The sequence below is a fragment of the Glycine max genome, chromosome 8 (genome assembly GCF_000004515.6).
Source record: "Glycine max cultivar Williams 82 chromosome 8, Glycine_max_v4.0, whole genome shotgun sequence".
NCBI lineage: Eukaryota > Viridiplantae > Streptophyta > Magnoliopsida > Fabales > Fabaceae > Glycine > Glycine max.
The window spans coordinates 9237501-9252081 of record NC_038244.2 but is presented as its reverse complement, the minus strand read 5'-3'; the positions used below and the strand labels follow the sequence as shown (position 1 = coordinate 9252081).

The window sequence follows — 14581 nt, the reverse complement described above, 5'->3', positions numbered from 1 at the left end:
TAAAACGATTTGACGTAACATTAAGTAATACATTTAAGACTTTCATTTAATATTTTTTATGTTTAAGATTTTTTTTGTTGTAGAAAACATTCTATTAGGATCTGTCGAATCTTATGAAGAATAAATGAAGTTCACCGTCTCAAGGTGTTGGTCTTCATCTACTGGTGGTGCACATCTGCTCTGATGAAAAAAGTGACTTTCATGCTCAAATATAAGACACGTTAGCCCAATCGCGCATAGACTCTACATGAAGAAGATACATTCATTTGAATGTTCCAACAACCTCAAGACTTTAGGCAAAAAATAAAGTGAATAATTCATTTGTTTAGAAACAATAGATACTTAAAGACGAAAACTATATATAGAATAAACTTTGAAGATACAAGATACAAATCTACTTGTGAATTATTCATTCTTTCTTTTTTGTAAAAAACTTTTTGTAAATTTCTATATAGATATTAAACTCTCTAAACACCTTGTAAATCTTGAGAGAAAAAACTAAAGTATTAAAAAATATATTCGTAAGATGATTTTATATTAGTCATTGTGTAAACTTTCAACAAGTTTGTATTTTTGTAAGAGCTAGAAGTAATACTTAAGAATATTTGTATCTTCTAATAAATTAGTGAAAATTAGGTGAGTTGTCAAGGATTAAACATAAATTTAATATAAAGACGAATCAATATAATTTCTTGTATATTATATTATTTTTTTTTTTTTGTGTTGATTGACAAAGGACTTGAATTTGATTTTTGGTCTTATATATGTTTTTTATTTGTTAAAAAAATCGTTTTCTTATTATCTGATAAAGTTTTTTTTAAAATATCTTATTATTTTTAGTTAAATCTGCACTGAATGTATTTTTTATCTAATAAAAACATTAAAATTTATAAAATACAATTTAATCTCTTTCTTAAAAAAATATTTCATTAAATTCGTCGCTTAATAAAATTGAATATATTCCAAAATATCCATGGGTCAGGATGTGCAAGAAATATTTTAAAAACAAAAAAAAAAAAAGACACTTAGGTTTGTCTAAAGATTCCGTTCACATCATGCACCGAAAAGAATAAATTCGCTTCACGTTATCCCTTGCATTACCATTAAGCTGATCTCACATTTCTGTCATTTGCTATTTGCAATTCCATTTATCCACCTGAGGATCGAGATTGGCCATAAAAAGTAGTTACAGGGTTGATTATACTTTCGATGTTTTTGCTATGATTAACCTTTACTTTTTAATTTTTAATATTTTTTATTTTTTAAACAAAAGAGGACTATGCATGATAAAAAATAGTGATTGTTTTCATCTCAACCGGATTAACACCTAAATAACCCCAGCATAACCTCTACCACCCAAATTCATTCATCAAACGAATAAGAAAAAGAAACAAAGAACCAAAGGGGGACATGGAGCCAAACCCTTGGAAGACCAAATTATTTGAATTTAAATTTATTTTTTAATTTCAAAATAAATCAAATAAATTATGTAAAACCTTTTATGGTTTTGAATAGAAAATTTTTGTGTGTAAATATCAATAATAAAATTTATAGTAAACATAATATAAAATATGTCTATTGCTAACTTATTTGTTCTCATTTAATCCTTCTTTTCATTATAATTCTTCCTTTACCATTATTATTCACTGTTTATTTAATTTTATAACGAAATATTTAATATTTTTAGCAAAAAATATTAAATTTTAAAAAGATTAATTATTCTTCCAAAAATGTTATTTAAAATAAATTAAAAATGAAAATTAAGTAATTTTAATTTTAAATAAATATATGTTTATTTAATTAAATTATAATATATTATTTTAAGAAGTAAAAATATCACACTCCAAAAAAACTAAATACCACACAATCTATTGCTTTCGAAAACAATATATCACAAAACTCTTACGGAAAATTCAACAAAATTACCAAATATTCTTTCTTTGTATAACAAATTCTTAAAATTATAATGTGAGTTTATTTTTATTCTCCCATTTAAATAAAAAATATTTAAAAATAAGTTTACAAGTGTGGTAGATATTATCACACCACAGTGACCACACACAAACAATCGTGTATATTTTAATATGAAATCAAATTAAATAAATTATTTTAATTAATACATGAAATGCAAATGAGTAAGGCGTTGTATTTTATGAAATTATTGAATAACAAAACTGAGAACCAATCTTTTTACCAAACTAGGCAAACTAGAAATCCAAATGTCAACCAGTTAGTTACTCGAGGTTGATGATAGTAGTCCAAGGCTATGAGAAAAGAAAAGATCATAGTATCAAGGTTTTCCAAACATGAATATTTTAATAATTGAAAAACATATGTAAAATATATACATCCTCTTGCATAGATGATATATATATAATATTCGCGAGAATTTGCGTTTCTTTTTTAATTTCAATCATCTCGCGAATCCATTCAACTAAGACTGAATATATCATTAAACTCTTTCGTAGCCAACTTGTATTAGATCGATTATTAGCGTTCAGGTTGACTCACTAACTTTCTACTTAAACCATCATTCTATAAGAGTTTCTCACCCATCAAATATGAATATAATCTCGTTTTTTTACACTCTCCTCATTCTCTCACTAATTTGAGTGTTAGAATTTTACTTGTGACTAGCATTGGAGATCTCATTATCGTCATGTTGAAGTCTTCCTCTATCATGAAATGAACAAAAATGTTTACAAGAACAACAATTAAAGTGTTTAATTTTAATGAATTATTAGTATACAAAGTTACACTTTTAATAGAACATTTTTTTACTACTTTAATAGAATAATTTTACATTACTAATTTTTTTTAATAATATATCAACTGTAATGTATTAAATAATGTTATACATATCGCTAGATGATAATATAATTGTTTTTACACTACATGCACTAAAACTAAAGTTAAAATTAAGTTGACTGGAAAAAAAAGGGTTGACCCCACCAATTCCTTTACCACATGACAGAAATAACGCGTCACTAATCTGAACAGTAACGTATTTTGGAAACAGTTTCCCCATGGATACGTCAAGAGATTATCTTTTTATAAGTTGAAACTTGAAAAACATGTGGATAACTTACTTTTAACAGATTTAATATTTGAGTGGCAGGCAAAGACTTTTACATGTCATGTTTTTTTAATAACGACAGTGAAGTTTTATTTAGTATAAACTGTTTAAAATGTTCACAATTAGTTCAATTCCAATAGCTTCTTATATGCCACTTTTGATTAAATGATTGTTTGGGGTGGTTTCAATAAGTGTAACTCCATTCATTTCAGGTCAAGGTTTTTTATTAACGTCCTCTAATTATCTTTGTGGAGCCCGAAAAAGTAAGTTACACTGATTTGAAAATAATAATTAACTTGGAGTGTAATGTATGTTGTTTATCATGGTATTTGTTTCCTCTGCTAGAAAGCCTCCTTATTTCACCTCTCCTTAAGGTTTTTCCTAAAGTTCTTGAGAAAAGTCATCGGGAGAATTACTTTGCGCATTCAACATTTTTTTTAGATCTAATAATTTTTTGTTTTTCTAAAATTACATCTTTTTTAAAAACATACAGATTGACAATTCGAATAATTCTTACGGATTCAAAATCCGTAAGATTCATACGGATTATCAATCTATATGAATCCTTCAAACAAATTCGCAATCCGTAAGGTCATTACCTTCCCCACCTCCTCCTCACCAACTCCGATACGCCACCTCCGTCCCGCTGCAACACCGCCACCTCCTTGCCATCGCCATCGCCCTTCGCTCCAACCTTTGACGTGCCGCAACACTGCCACCTCCTTCATCCTCGTGCGAGGTCCCCTTTGCTCCTCCTTCATCATTGCGTGAGGTCCCTTCGCTCCACCCTTGTTGCGGAGCGCCTCCCCCTCACGTTGCGTACATCCTTTGTCACTGCCAACCTTGTCGCAGAGGTCCATGATCTTATGTATTGTGAATCTATAATGACCTTCTAGATTGACAATTCATATAGATTATATGTAAGGGTGTTTTTGGTTTTTCACCCTGAATGCTGGGTGTACAAGAATTCAGGGTGTAGGAAGAAAAAACCATCATTGGGACCTAAGTGCGTATGATATGTTTAAGCTCAAATAGGAATCTAGGGCCCAAATATTTAAGTTCCTATATGATCCTATGCTAAGTGATCGTGAGCTAGGCCACTCTTTGGAATTTGCTTTGAACACCTTGCAAATTACTTGTGCACCCAGTGCTTTTTTTGCTCATGTAGGATTCAAAATTGCATAATTAACCTATTAGTTTAGTTGGTTAGAGTGTTGTGTTAATAATCTGGAAGGCACAGATTCGAATCTTGCATGAGACATTAATTTTAAATTAATTTGTAAAATATTTTTTTAAAAAATTTTAAAAAAAATCCATAGATACATACGGATCAGAAATCTGTATGAACATACGGATCAACAATTTCTAAGCTTGCAGATTACGAATCGTTAAGTTTGCCAGGGTAATTTTGGAAAAAAAATGAAAAGGTGCTGGTGCACAAGCTATTTGCTGGGTGCGCAGAACAATTCCCCACTCCTTGAAAGTCTATTGTTCTCTTTGGGCCCTTTTCGGCCCGTTTCTTATTGATATGAAGATTATTTTATTTTATTTTTATATATAATAAGAGGCCAGCTTTAAAAAGCTGGCAATAGTTAATTTGACAGAAAAAATGATATTTAAATTTTATGTATACATTTAAAACGAGTTGAATTTATATTTTATCTCTTAAAAATATACAAAGCTTACGTTTGATTTATTTAATCCTTTTATAGTATGATTATTTTTATAAATTAATTATATTCTTAGAGTGTTTTTTTTTTTAAGTTTATTAATGAGATTTTTATTGGGGGTTCATAAACACACAATTAACAATCCCTTTATCACCAGGTTTAGCTTAGCGGTAGAAAGATGTAGGTAGTTTAATGAGATTTTAGGTTCAACTTTTCCCCGCCTATGTACATATAAAATCTCTTTCTTAATTAAGTATTTATTAAACATTTTCATAAAGATAAAAGTAAAAGGAGAAAGAGAATAGAAATATATTTAAACGTAAAGATAAAAAAAGTGATAAAAATTTATTTACGATAAAACTGCAATTACTAAACACATCTATATAAAATAACAATTTTTGTAACATTCTATATATGCACACGCGAGTTATTTATAGACTTTTATGTCAAGGCTATAACTTGGGCGTCGTGACTCATTTAGATAATAAAGATCAAAGTCAAAGTTAAATTTGTTTATTTATTAAAACAAATGAATTGAATTCAACATTAAACAAGCTCAGTTTAAATATTTCAGAAATTGTTCAGCAGCTCAAAGCATTTGATCAAGTTTGCAGTTTCAAATAGCATGGAAATTTTCATGAATGGCTTCAAATAATCACCCAGTTTTCTTCTCCCCCTTTAGTGGTCTAACATAATAGTATAGCTCTAATTGTGGTTCATGAAATCACATGAACGGTCTGTCTGCAACTTGAGAAAATCAGAAAGAACCACCCTGATTTCTTGAGGACACAGTGTTGGCTGGTCCTTGTTAAAATTCATCATCAAGGTATTTCACCCCTTAAGTAAAATTGCTTGATTTGGAACATTTTAGTATTTTACCCAGATTAAAAAAATCCTTGTATTTTATATCCACTTGCTGATCACTGGGATAAAGGATATTTAGGGAGATCTATAAATTTTTTTCTCTTTGAAGCTTGCAAGCAACTCCTTAGTCTTATAGCTTAATAATGGACAAGAAAGAAAGGAAGCTGGATACAAAGTGATCAATTTTTTTTATATTTGCAAAATTGTCGCGGCAAGTCTAAGATGAAAATAAGGAGTTATTAGGTTGGTTTAATGGTAAAAGGAGAAGGGAGACAGGGAGGGAAAAGTCTTGATTAGATTCCCTTCGCTAACAAACAACTAATAATTAATCATTAACATTTGCCCATAAACTAAGATCAAAATAAGCTACATTATTAAATAGGTTAACAGCTATCAGAGCTAAACTTACTGACTAATGAATTTAAACCTTTAAATCATATACAGAGCAAATGTAACAGGGAAGACTTGTTTGCTTTTTATAAGCAAAAAACTCAATGTTGCAGGGAAGACTTAATATTTTTAAGAGATCTTAATGTAACTGTGTTTATCATCATGAACTTGGATCCTAAAAGTTAAGATAATTCAAAGTCAAATCAAACTATTATGAAACCAGAAACCTGGAACTTCCTTCGCTTGTCATTTGTGCATTATATCTTGATGTTATCTTATTAGATATGTAAGAGTTACAATAGAAGAGGTGAGAGATAAGATGAAACTTGACAATCCTTGGTGACACAATACTAACTCAGGAAACTCGTAACTGGAGCATTATTAACAGAGAAGACAGCAGTTTCCTTCCAAATTGATAAGCCAAGCCAAAACGTTAAATTAGCATTAAAAAACAGAATTTTCTTTTCTGGCCAAAACATAAACATTATCACGTTGTTTGTTTTGTAAAGAGGTTTTCTAATGGCACCAAGTATTTCTAAAAAATAATAATGACAATGGGCAAAGTAATCTTTAGGAGCTAGACAAACAAAGGTACTATGGGGGAAGGGACTAAAGTGTTCATTTTATCATCCAATTTAATAAGAAAAATAAACATATGATAATTTTTTTGCCTGTTTATATTGAAACTTGTTCCCCCCCCCCCCCCCCCCCCCCAAAAAAAAGGCTGTATTCCTCTATCAGTACATTGAATGTACAGAAATGGCTATAACTGAACTGAGATGAACTATTCAGCTATTTGAATGACATTTTGCAACAGATAAAGCAAAAGGATAAAATGTGGCCATTTCCTCTCTACCTTCAACTATATACCCTAACCATGGCTTAAGTTTGAAGTAAATCATAGACTGAATATACAACAACAATGTCACCCTCTATCAAAACTAACAAATTAACATTTATCAATAAAAAACACGGCCACCCTATCAAGCCATACATAAAAACAAGACAAAAAAAAAAAAAAAAAAAAGTAGTCCCTGAAATTGGTTAGTGTAGGCAACACAGATCCTGAGATCCAAGAGAGAATAGATCTCATCTCATGTGAGTCAGGCACAAGAGAAAACCTGGTGAGGCAACCTCAATGCCTCAGATTTAGAGAAGCACATGTCATCAAGGTCCTCACTGGTGCACCACCTGCACTTTGAGTTCTCTGAGCACTGTGACTTCAACACCAGCTCTCCACAGCTTGGAGGAATCACCTTATTATTATTATTATGCCTACTGAGTCTCCTAGTAGACCAATCCTCCCCCAACCCACAAGAGAGTTGGCACACAACAAGGACCAAGAGGACCAGGAACACTGCCTTGGACTTCAGCACCATGGCATGGAACATGGATGATGCAACAAACCTCAAAAAAGATTTCAGATTTCAAAGTGGTGGTTAATGCTAAACCGCCTCAGTTTCTTTCTTACTTACAATAGAACCAAAGCTGATATTGGAGAGTGGACCTTCAGATGCAGGAAAAGGATGTTGGAAAAGACAGTCTTTGTTTGAATGATTGGAACTAGGGGTGGCTGCAAGATGACTGGGTCAGGTCATGTGGGGATCTTAGAATATTAAAATTACATGGAATTTGGTCTAGGTTTGAGTTACTTTATTTATTAGTTTTAGAATTTAGTGATAAATTAACAATTTCTAAAATTGACTTAATATTTTTATACAAGAAAAAGTTATTTCAAAGTATATATTATAAGTTTCTTCTGAAATTTAATTTGTAAAATTTTATAATTTAATTATGCATAATATTTAGTTTGTGCATCTACTCCAAACATTAGTTAACCCGTCTTATCAAGGTATGATGATCAATGAATAGTATAATGTGATGGTTTCCTCGTTTCAACGACATCGTTTTCTTGTTTTCCTGTGAGATAATAATTATGAAGTACTGAAACTTGATAATATGTGGCCAGGGTGGAAATTTGAAGATTCCCTGCTTGAAATAACATGAAGACACCTAAATAGAGACCGAAAGGTTTTCACTCAAACGATGGCTATTTTCTTGAGGGTGAATGGGTGATGTGGGATGGAATCAATGCCTTGGAGAAGGAAAGGAATATGCCATATGGGATATTCTAGCAGACTCCAATGCAAAATGCACAGCTTCATTAAAGATAGAAAATATCCTTAAAAATAATTGTAGGCCGTGACTAGTTTTCCAAAATGTGCCTCTTCAATTATTGGAGTTTATGCATAGAAATCGATTCCTAAACAAATTTTGATCCCAAATAATGAACCGACTAAGTTTCCTACATATTAGGAAAAGTTCTGTCCTGCATACCTGTGCCACATATAACAACAATCCATATGACTATGTGACCAAGAAAACGTGGAAATTAAAGTTTAAATTAAAAGTATGTTTACAACTTAAGTTTGATAAAAATAAGTTTATATAATCGGATTTATGTTTGAATACTTCTCTGTTCAAAAGTATGTTTAAAAATATGTCTGGTGAAATAAAACTTGTTTGATAATAATAAGGAAAAGTATTTTTAAATGTATAATTAATGAAAGGGTATGAAATTCATTAATGCCTTATTATTAACTATGAAGAAGTAATATCTCGTTAAAAATATTAAATAAATCAGTAAAAATTGAAAAAGTACAATATTAAATAATTTTATGAATAAATAATATAATTCAAACAACACTAATATTCAAATGATATATTATTCATATATAAAATAATTGTGTTTTAAATGGTCCAAATTTAAATACATAACAATAAAAACACAAAATATAAACTAATACAATTTTAAAACATGAAAGTGGATAACTAATTAGATTATAGAAAGTGATGATTAATATTAATATTCTTCATAATTTTTACTAAAAATTGTACCTTCAAATTAAATTCTACAATAAAAGAGAGAAATGTGTGTTAATGTTAGGCGTGTAAGGGCGAAGAAGTGAGAGTAAAAATCACAATATTATCATAGCATGAAGCCAACCGAAACAAAACTTTGAAAAACTTGTCCTTTCTTACTTTTGAAATAAATGTTGCAATTGAACATAAGTGAACAAATTATGTTTTTTGGTTTCCAAACATGTACTCAAGTTTGAGATTCCTACCATACATTTGGCCCTCTCCCGGAGAATCAAAGATGTTCTTCCTTTGTTGAGAACAAACCTTAGTTTTCGGTTAAATAGAGAAACTTCAATTTCTTGTTCTCACGTTGTAACGTTTGGTTCATATATAGGAAAACGTGAAAATCCGTTTAACGGAGTTTGTAACGTTAAAACAAGCATGCACTTAGAGGCGGTCCTCGGTGGCGGACGAAAATTCAAGGTGGTGTAGTGGAGGGTTCCGTACGACGAGTAATGTGGTTGGTGATAGGCAGCCATGGAAGCTCCGTACGGCAAGTGACAAACTGACAGCCATGGAAAGCAATCATAGAAGCTTCGTACGGTGAGTGGCAGCCATGGAAAGCGGCCATGGGAGGTCAATGAAAGCACCAAATTGTTACGTGCGGCGGCTTGGTTACTAACTTCGAGGGTCAACTCCTCCAGAATAATAAAGAAGAAGAAGAAGATAAGCTGGCTTCGAGGCACAACAACCTCTAAAGGAAGAAGAAGACACAGAGAAGAAGAGGTAATATGTATATTTCTCATTGATTTCCTTGCTCGTTATTTACATATATATATATATATAGGCTTCCTAATAACAGAAAAACTTCTAGATTGATATGCAATAACATAATTGTTAGTGCTTGTCCCCTAAAGTAGACAACATCAAGCAAGGATATTCCTTGTGGTGCCTTCCTTTGCTGAACGATCTCACCATTCTTTTTTTCTTTTGGGCTTTGCTTTCTCCTGTACCCCTGGTTTGCTATTTCGACCCCTGTCCCTGCTGTTATCTTTCCTTCCCTAATACAAGGGGTTTGACTAGAAAGAGCTGGAATGGTGACTTGTCTCAAAGGGAATCCTTTATGATTTAAGATAGAAGTCAAGTTCTTGGTGTTGGTGGTATGGCTAATATCAACATGTCATTAATCATTATTGTGAACTTCCACACGATCTGATAAGTCAATTAAAGATTTCATTTATGCTTGTATATATGCCCTATTCTTTGAGCATATAGTTTCAGGCTTTCAGCTCTCCAGTGGAAGGTTTTCTTGAGTGTAGTCTATCTTAAGAATGATTGTTACTCTACCCTTTCTTCCTTTGTTACATAGCACCTACTAAATGCAAAGAAGGGCAGTTTGAGGACCCACATAAATTTCTTTCAATCATATATTCAAGACACTGTTTGACACAGCATGTGGATATTGTTCAAGACATTTCTCTTTGTTTACTTATGTATTCTCCAGTCTAAAGTCAAATACTAATGTATTGAGTAGTGGGATCCATTTAAAGGTTATGCACTCCTACTCTTTTTTCTCGAGTGCCCATAATTAAAAAAGTTCTTTAATTACCGAACGTTTCTATCCTCAATAACAAACAAACATTATTTGGTCAATTAGTTACAATCAACTATCCCCAAAAGTCTAAAATAAATAGTTAACAACCATTACTCTTCCACCTTTTTGCGTGCTTGAATACGCTATCTCACTTATATATTGCTGATCAATTGCTTCATGCATGTGGCTTCATTCCGTGCTACTACTGTTCTGTTAGAATGGACCCCTCCATTAGGTTAGTATAGATCTAGTTAATTCTTACATCATCCTCTCCCGAAGATAACCATCTCAAGCAAAGTACTAACAATCGATTAATAAATAAGGTAACCAATTAACGACAAGATAGAGATAGGGGTGTTGAAACCGTTTGCTAATAGTCAATGTTCTTATCTGGAGTGCAGTTTTTAAGCAAGCCCATTTCACACACCAATCCATTCTCTTTCCTATTTGTGGTCCAGATAACCTGCATTTTCTTTTGAATGGTTCAGATGCTTTTTTATTTTTTTATTCAAACTAAAATATGATTATATATATCTTCTTTCATCTAGGGAGTAGGGGGAAGGAAAATTTCCCTTTATTTTGTATTTTGTTAGTATCTACATGTTTTCATATTATATTAACATGCTACCCAAAAACAAACAAACTATATTGACATGTGCTATATCAAATATTTTGCTTCCAGAGACTTGCACTTGGATTGTATCGATTCTTGCGAACCTTTCCATAAAGCTTCCTTGGCTCATTTATATGAATGTTATCAATTATCATTTATCGTAAATGGCATGATGGCTTGGGTTTGTTCTAACTGAAGTCTTTTAAATGGTTAAATTTTAATTGCCTGTTATAAAAATGTAGTCTTTATTAATTTTTGTATATATTAAATCTCTAAAATTCTTAATTTTGATTTAAAAGGCATCCAATTATTATTGTTATAAAAATAAATGTCAATTTTAATTGTAGATCATTTTCAAGCTCCCCTAAGGAACGATCATTCTCATGTTTGCAAATTTTATATTTATCCCTATCATATAAATAATTATAAATTTTAATAGAATAAAATTTAGATAAAAACATATTTTAATGCACTTCATTGTTAAAATTAAAATTTTGCTTCAATAACATATACGTTAAAGATGGTCATTAAATGACAATATTAGTTATCGAACTAAAACTTTAGTTTTAACTAAATAATAATATCAAAAGTATCTTTAAGTTTCTTTTTCCATTTCTCTTAAAAAAAGAGTTTCTTTTTCCATTTTATTAATGTCTCACTTATTTATTACAGTATTTAATACTCAACACAACAAAATAATGTAAAAAGTTAACATCATTCATTCCAATTCTCATAGTATATTATTTTCATTTGTTTTTTTGTATTCAACTATAGCATTTTCAGTTGTTATTCTTTTTAATTTTTTTATTACATCACCAATAGCATTTCTTTACTTTTATTTTCATTCCTAAATTTATTCCTGTGGTACCCCCCCTTCCTTTCCAAATCAACCATGCGTTGACCCTCCGTTCAACCCCAATAACAAAACTGGAAAATTGAAGAAATGATCCAAACAATTGGAAATTTGGAATCACCCAGAAACAGAAAAAGAGCTCTTCTTTCTCTTCAATGCGATTTCTCATCTTTCTCTCCTCGCTTTCCTTTTTCAGGTGCAAGGCTTCAATAACGTAACTGCCATTTTTATTTTTAATTTAATTATCGTTGCTTTACGTGCAAGCTTCTACATTTTTTCCCGTCCAGGGAAAGAAGAATCCCTAGTTATCATTTTTGGGGAAATTCAACCCATGATTCTGTGAGATTTGTTTGAGTGTAAACGTTGCTTGTTTGGGTATTTGGGGTCACAGAGGAGAGAAAGCTGAAAACTTTTTATGCCTTGTGATTTTGTTGATTTCATGGGTTTAGTGTTGTTCTCATCAGACAAATGGGGTTTTTAAATGATAGGCTATTATTAATTTTGCTCTAAGTGTAATTTTTTTTTTTGGGTTTTGTCTAGGTCAGATTTGGAAAGAAAAAAAAGTTTCTTTTTTTGAGGGGTGTTCTATGTAAAGTCCCAGTGGGGATTGAGGGTTGACTTCTTTTGAAAGTTTGGAAATTGATTGGTGATTGGGTTTTGAATTGGGGAGGTTGAGATTTGTGAGTAGGGTTGATTGAGGTTTGGTTTGAGCGATGGATGATGCACAGGGTAGTTCAAATTCTCTGCCCCCTTTCCTGGCAAAGACTTATGAGATGGTGGATGATCCTTCCACGGATTCGGTTGTTTCGTGGAGTGTCACTAGCAAGAGTTTCATTGTATGGAATCCCCCAGAATTTGCCAGGGATTTGCTGCCTAGATTCTTTAAGCACAACAACTTCTCAAGTTTCATCAGGCAGCTGAACACATATGTAAGCAAATTTGATCTTGATCTTGTTGATGTGAATACTACTTATTTTGTGTTGTATTGTATGTGTTGCCTCATTCTGATTTTGGTTTCTTAAACTGAGTGGTAGCCTCTTTACTTGAGCAGGGATTTAAAAAAGTTGACCCAGAACAATGGGAATTTGCCAATGATGACTTTGTCAGAGGGCAACCTCATCTTATGAAGAACATCCATAGACGGAAGCCTGTTCATAGCCATTCTTTGCAGAATCTCCAAGCACAAGGCCCGCTAGGGGAATCAGAAAGGCAGAGTTTTACTGATGAAATAGAGAAGCTTAAGCATGATAAAGAGCAACTTCTCGTGGAATTACAGAAATACCAGCATGAGTGGCAGGCATATGAGATACAAATACATTGCTCAAAAGATCGGTTGGAAAAGTTGGAACAGAATCAACAAAGGATGGTTTCTTCTGTTTCTCATGTATTGCAGAAACCTGTGATTTCTGTAAATATCTTGCCTCTGACAGAAACCCTGGATAGAAAACGAAGGTTGCCAAGAAGTGGCCACTTTTATGATGAAGATGGCGTTGAAGATGCCATTGAAACTTGCCAAATGTTACCAAGAGAAAATGCAGACCATACCACTGTCTTGACATTAAATGTGGAGCGACTGGATCAGCTTGAATCATCCATGGCGTTTTGGGAGGCTATTGTACATGATATTGGTGACACCTTCGTTCAAATTCAGTCAAGTATGGATTTGGATGAATCTACAAGTTGTGCTGATAGTCCATCTTTATCTTGTGCGCAATTAGATGTTGAAGTTCGGCATAAGTCACCGGGAATTGACATGAACTCTGAGCCAACTACAGCTGCTGTTCCTGAGCCTGTTGCATCAAAAGAACAACCTGCGGGAACCACTGTTGCAGCAACTGGTGTTAATGATGTATTCTGGGAGCAGTTCTTGACAGAGGATCCTGGTGCATCAGAAACACGGGAAGTGCAGTCAGAAAGAAAGGATTATGAAGGCAGAAAGAATGAAGGAAAACCCAGCGACCTTAACAAATTTTGGTGGAACAAACGGAATGCAAATAATCTTCCAGAACAGATGGGGCATGTTGGTCAAGCAGAGAAAACTTAGTAGCAATTGATTATTCTTCTTGCTTGTACTGTTCTATAATCACATGTAATAAATATAGGTATGCACAGTTCTTTTTTATTTTCTCTACAATAGATACATATTCCATATTTTGAGTGGGATGAATGTTGCATCCTTCATTGATTCATTAGTTAAGTATGCTGCTCTTTTGTCTATTTTAGTTCTATTTATGCCTGTACAGAACTGTCTTTTGGTTAAGCTTTTTTAAATTAGGGTCTTGCTCTGGTTAAAAAATGGTAAGGGGAAATATTTTATTGGAAATCATATGGGAGCACATTTTAAAATCACAGGGAATGCATTTTTATGCATTCTAATAAAAAAGTTTCCCTTTTTACTTCCTTAACCAGTTCCCTAAGGCCATGACTAGCTGGTTAGCATTTGCCTTTGAATATTAGACCATATCATGCAGCTTCTGTACTGTATACTGCACTGCAACTGCAACCATGACTGTAATCATGACCTCAATTTAGAACCTTGGTATGGTTACTCCAGTCTATATTTGTTCTCTTTTCCTTAGATCGCTTCCTGATGTTACTTGTACCATATGACAGAAGCTTCCAACTGATACCCTCTGTTGTCAACCATCCTTTGGTTGTC

General features: G+C 32.3%; 1 protein-coding gene across 1 annotated transcript; it reads left to right on the top strand.

Annotated features, from left to right (window-relative positions):
* The first annotated feature begins 11913 nt into the window (after window positions 1–11913).
* On the top strand, window positions 11914–14164 carry HSF-13 (heat stress transcription factor 13). Its single transcript, NM_001353428.1, has 3 exons — window positions 11914–12118; window positions 12463–12851; window positions 12974–14164. The coding sequence occupies exons 2-3, from the start codon at window positions 12636–12638 to the stop codon at window positions 13964–13966; spliced, it is 1209 nt and encodes a 402-aa protein (NP_001340357.1). The 5' UTR covers window positions 11914–12118; window positions 12463–12635; the 3' UTR covers window positions 13967–14164.
* Window positions 14165–14581: the final 417 nt, after the last annotated feature.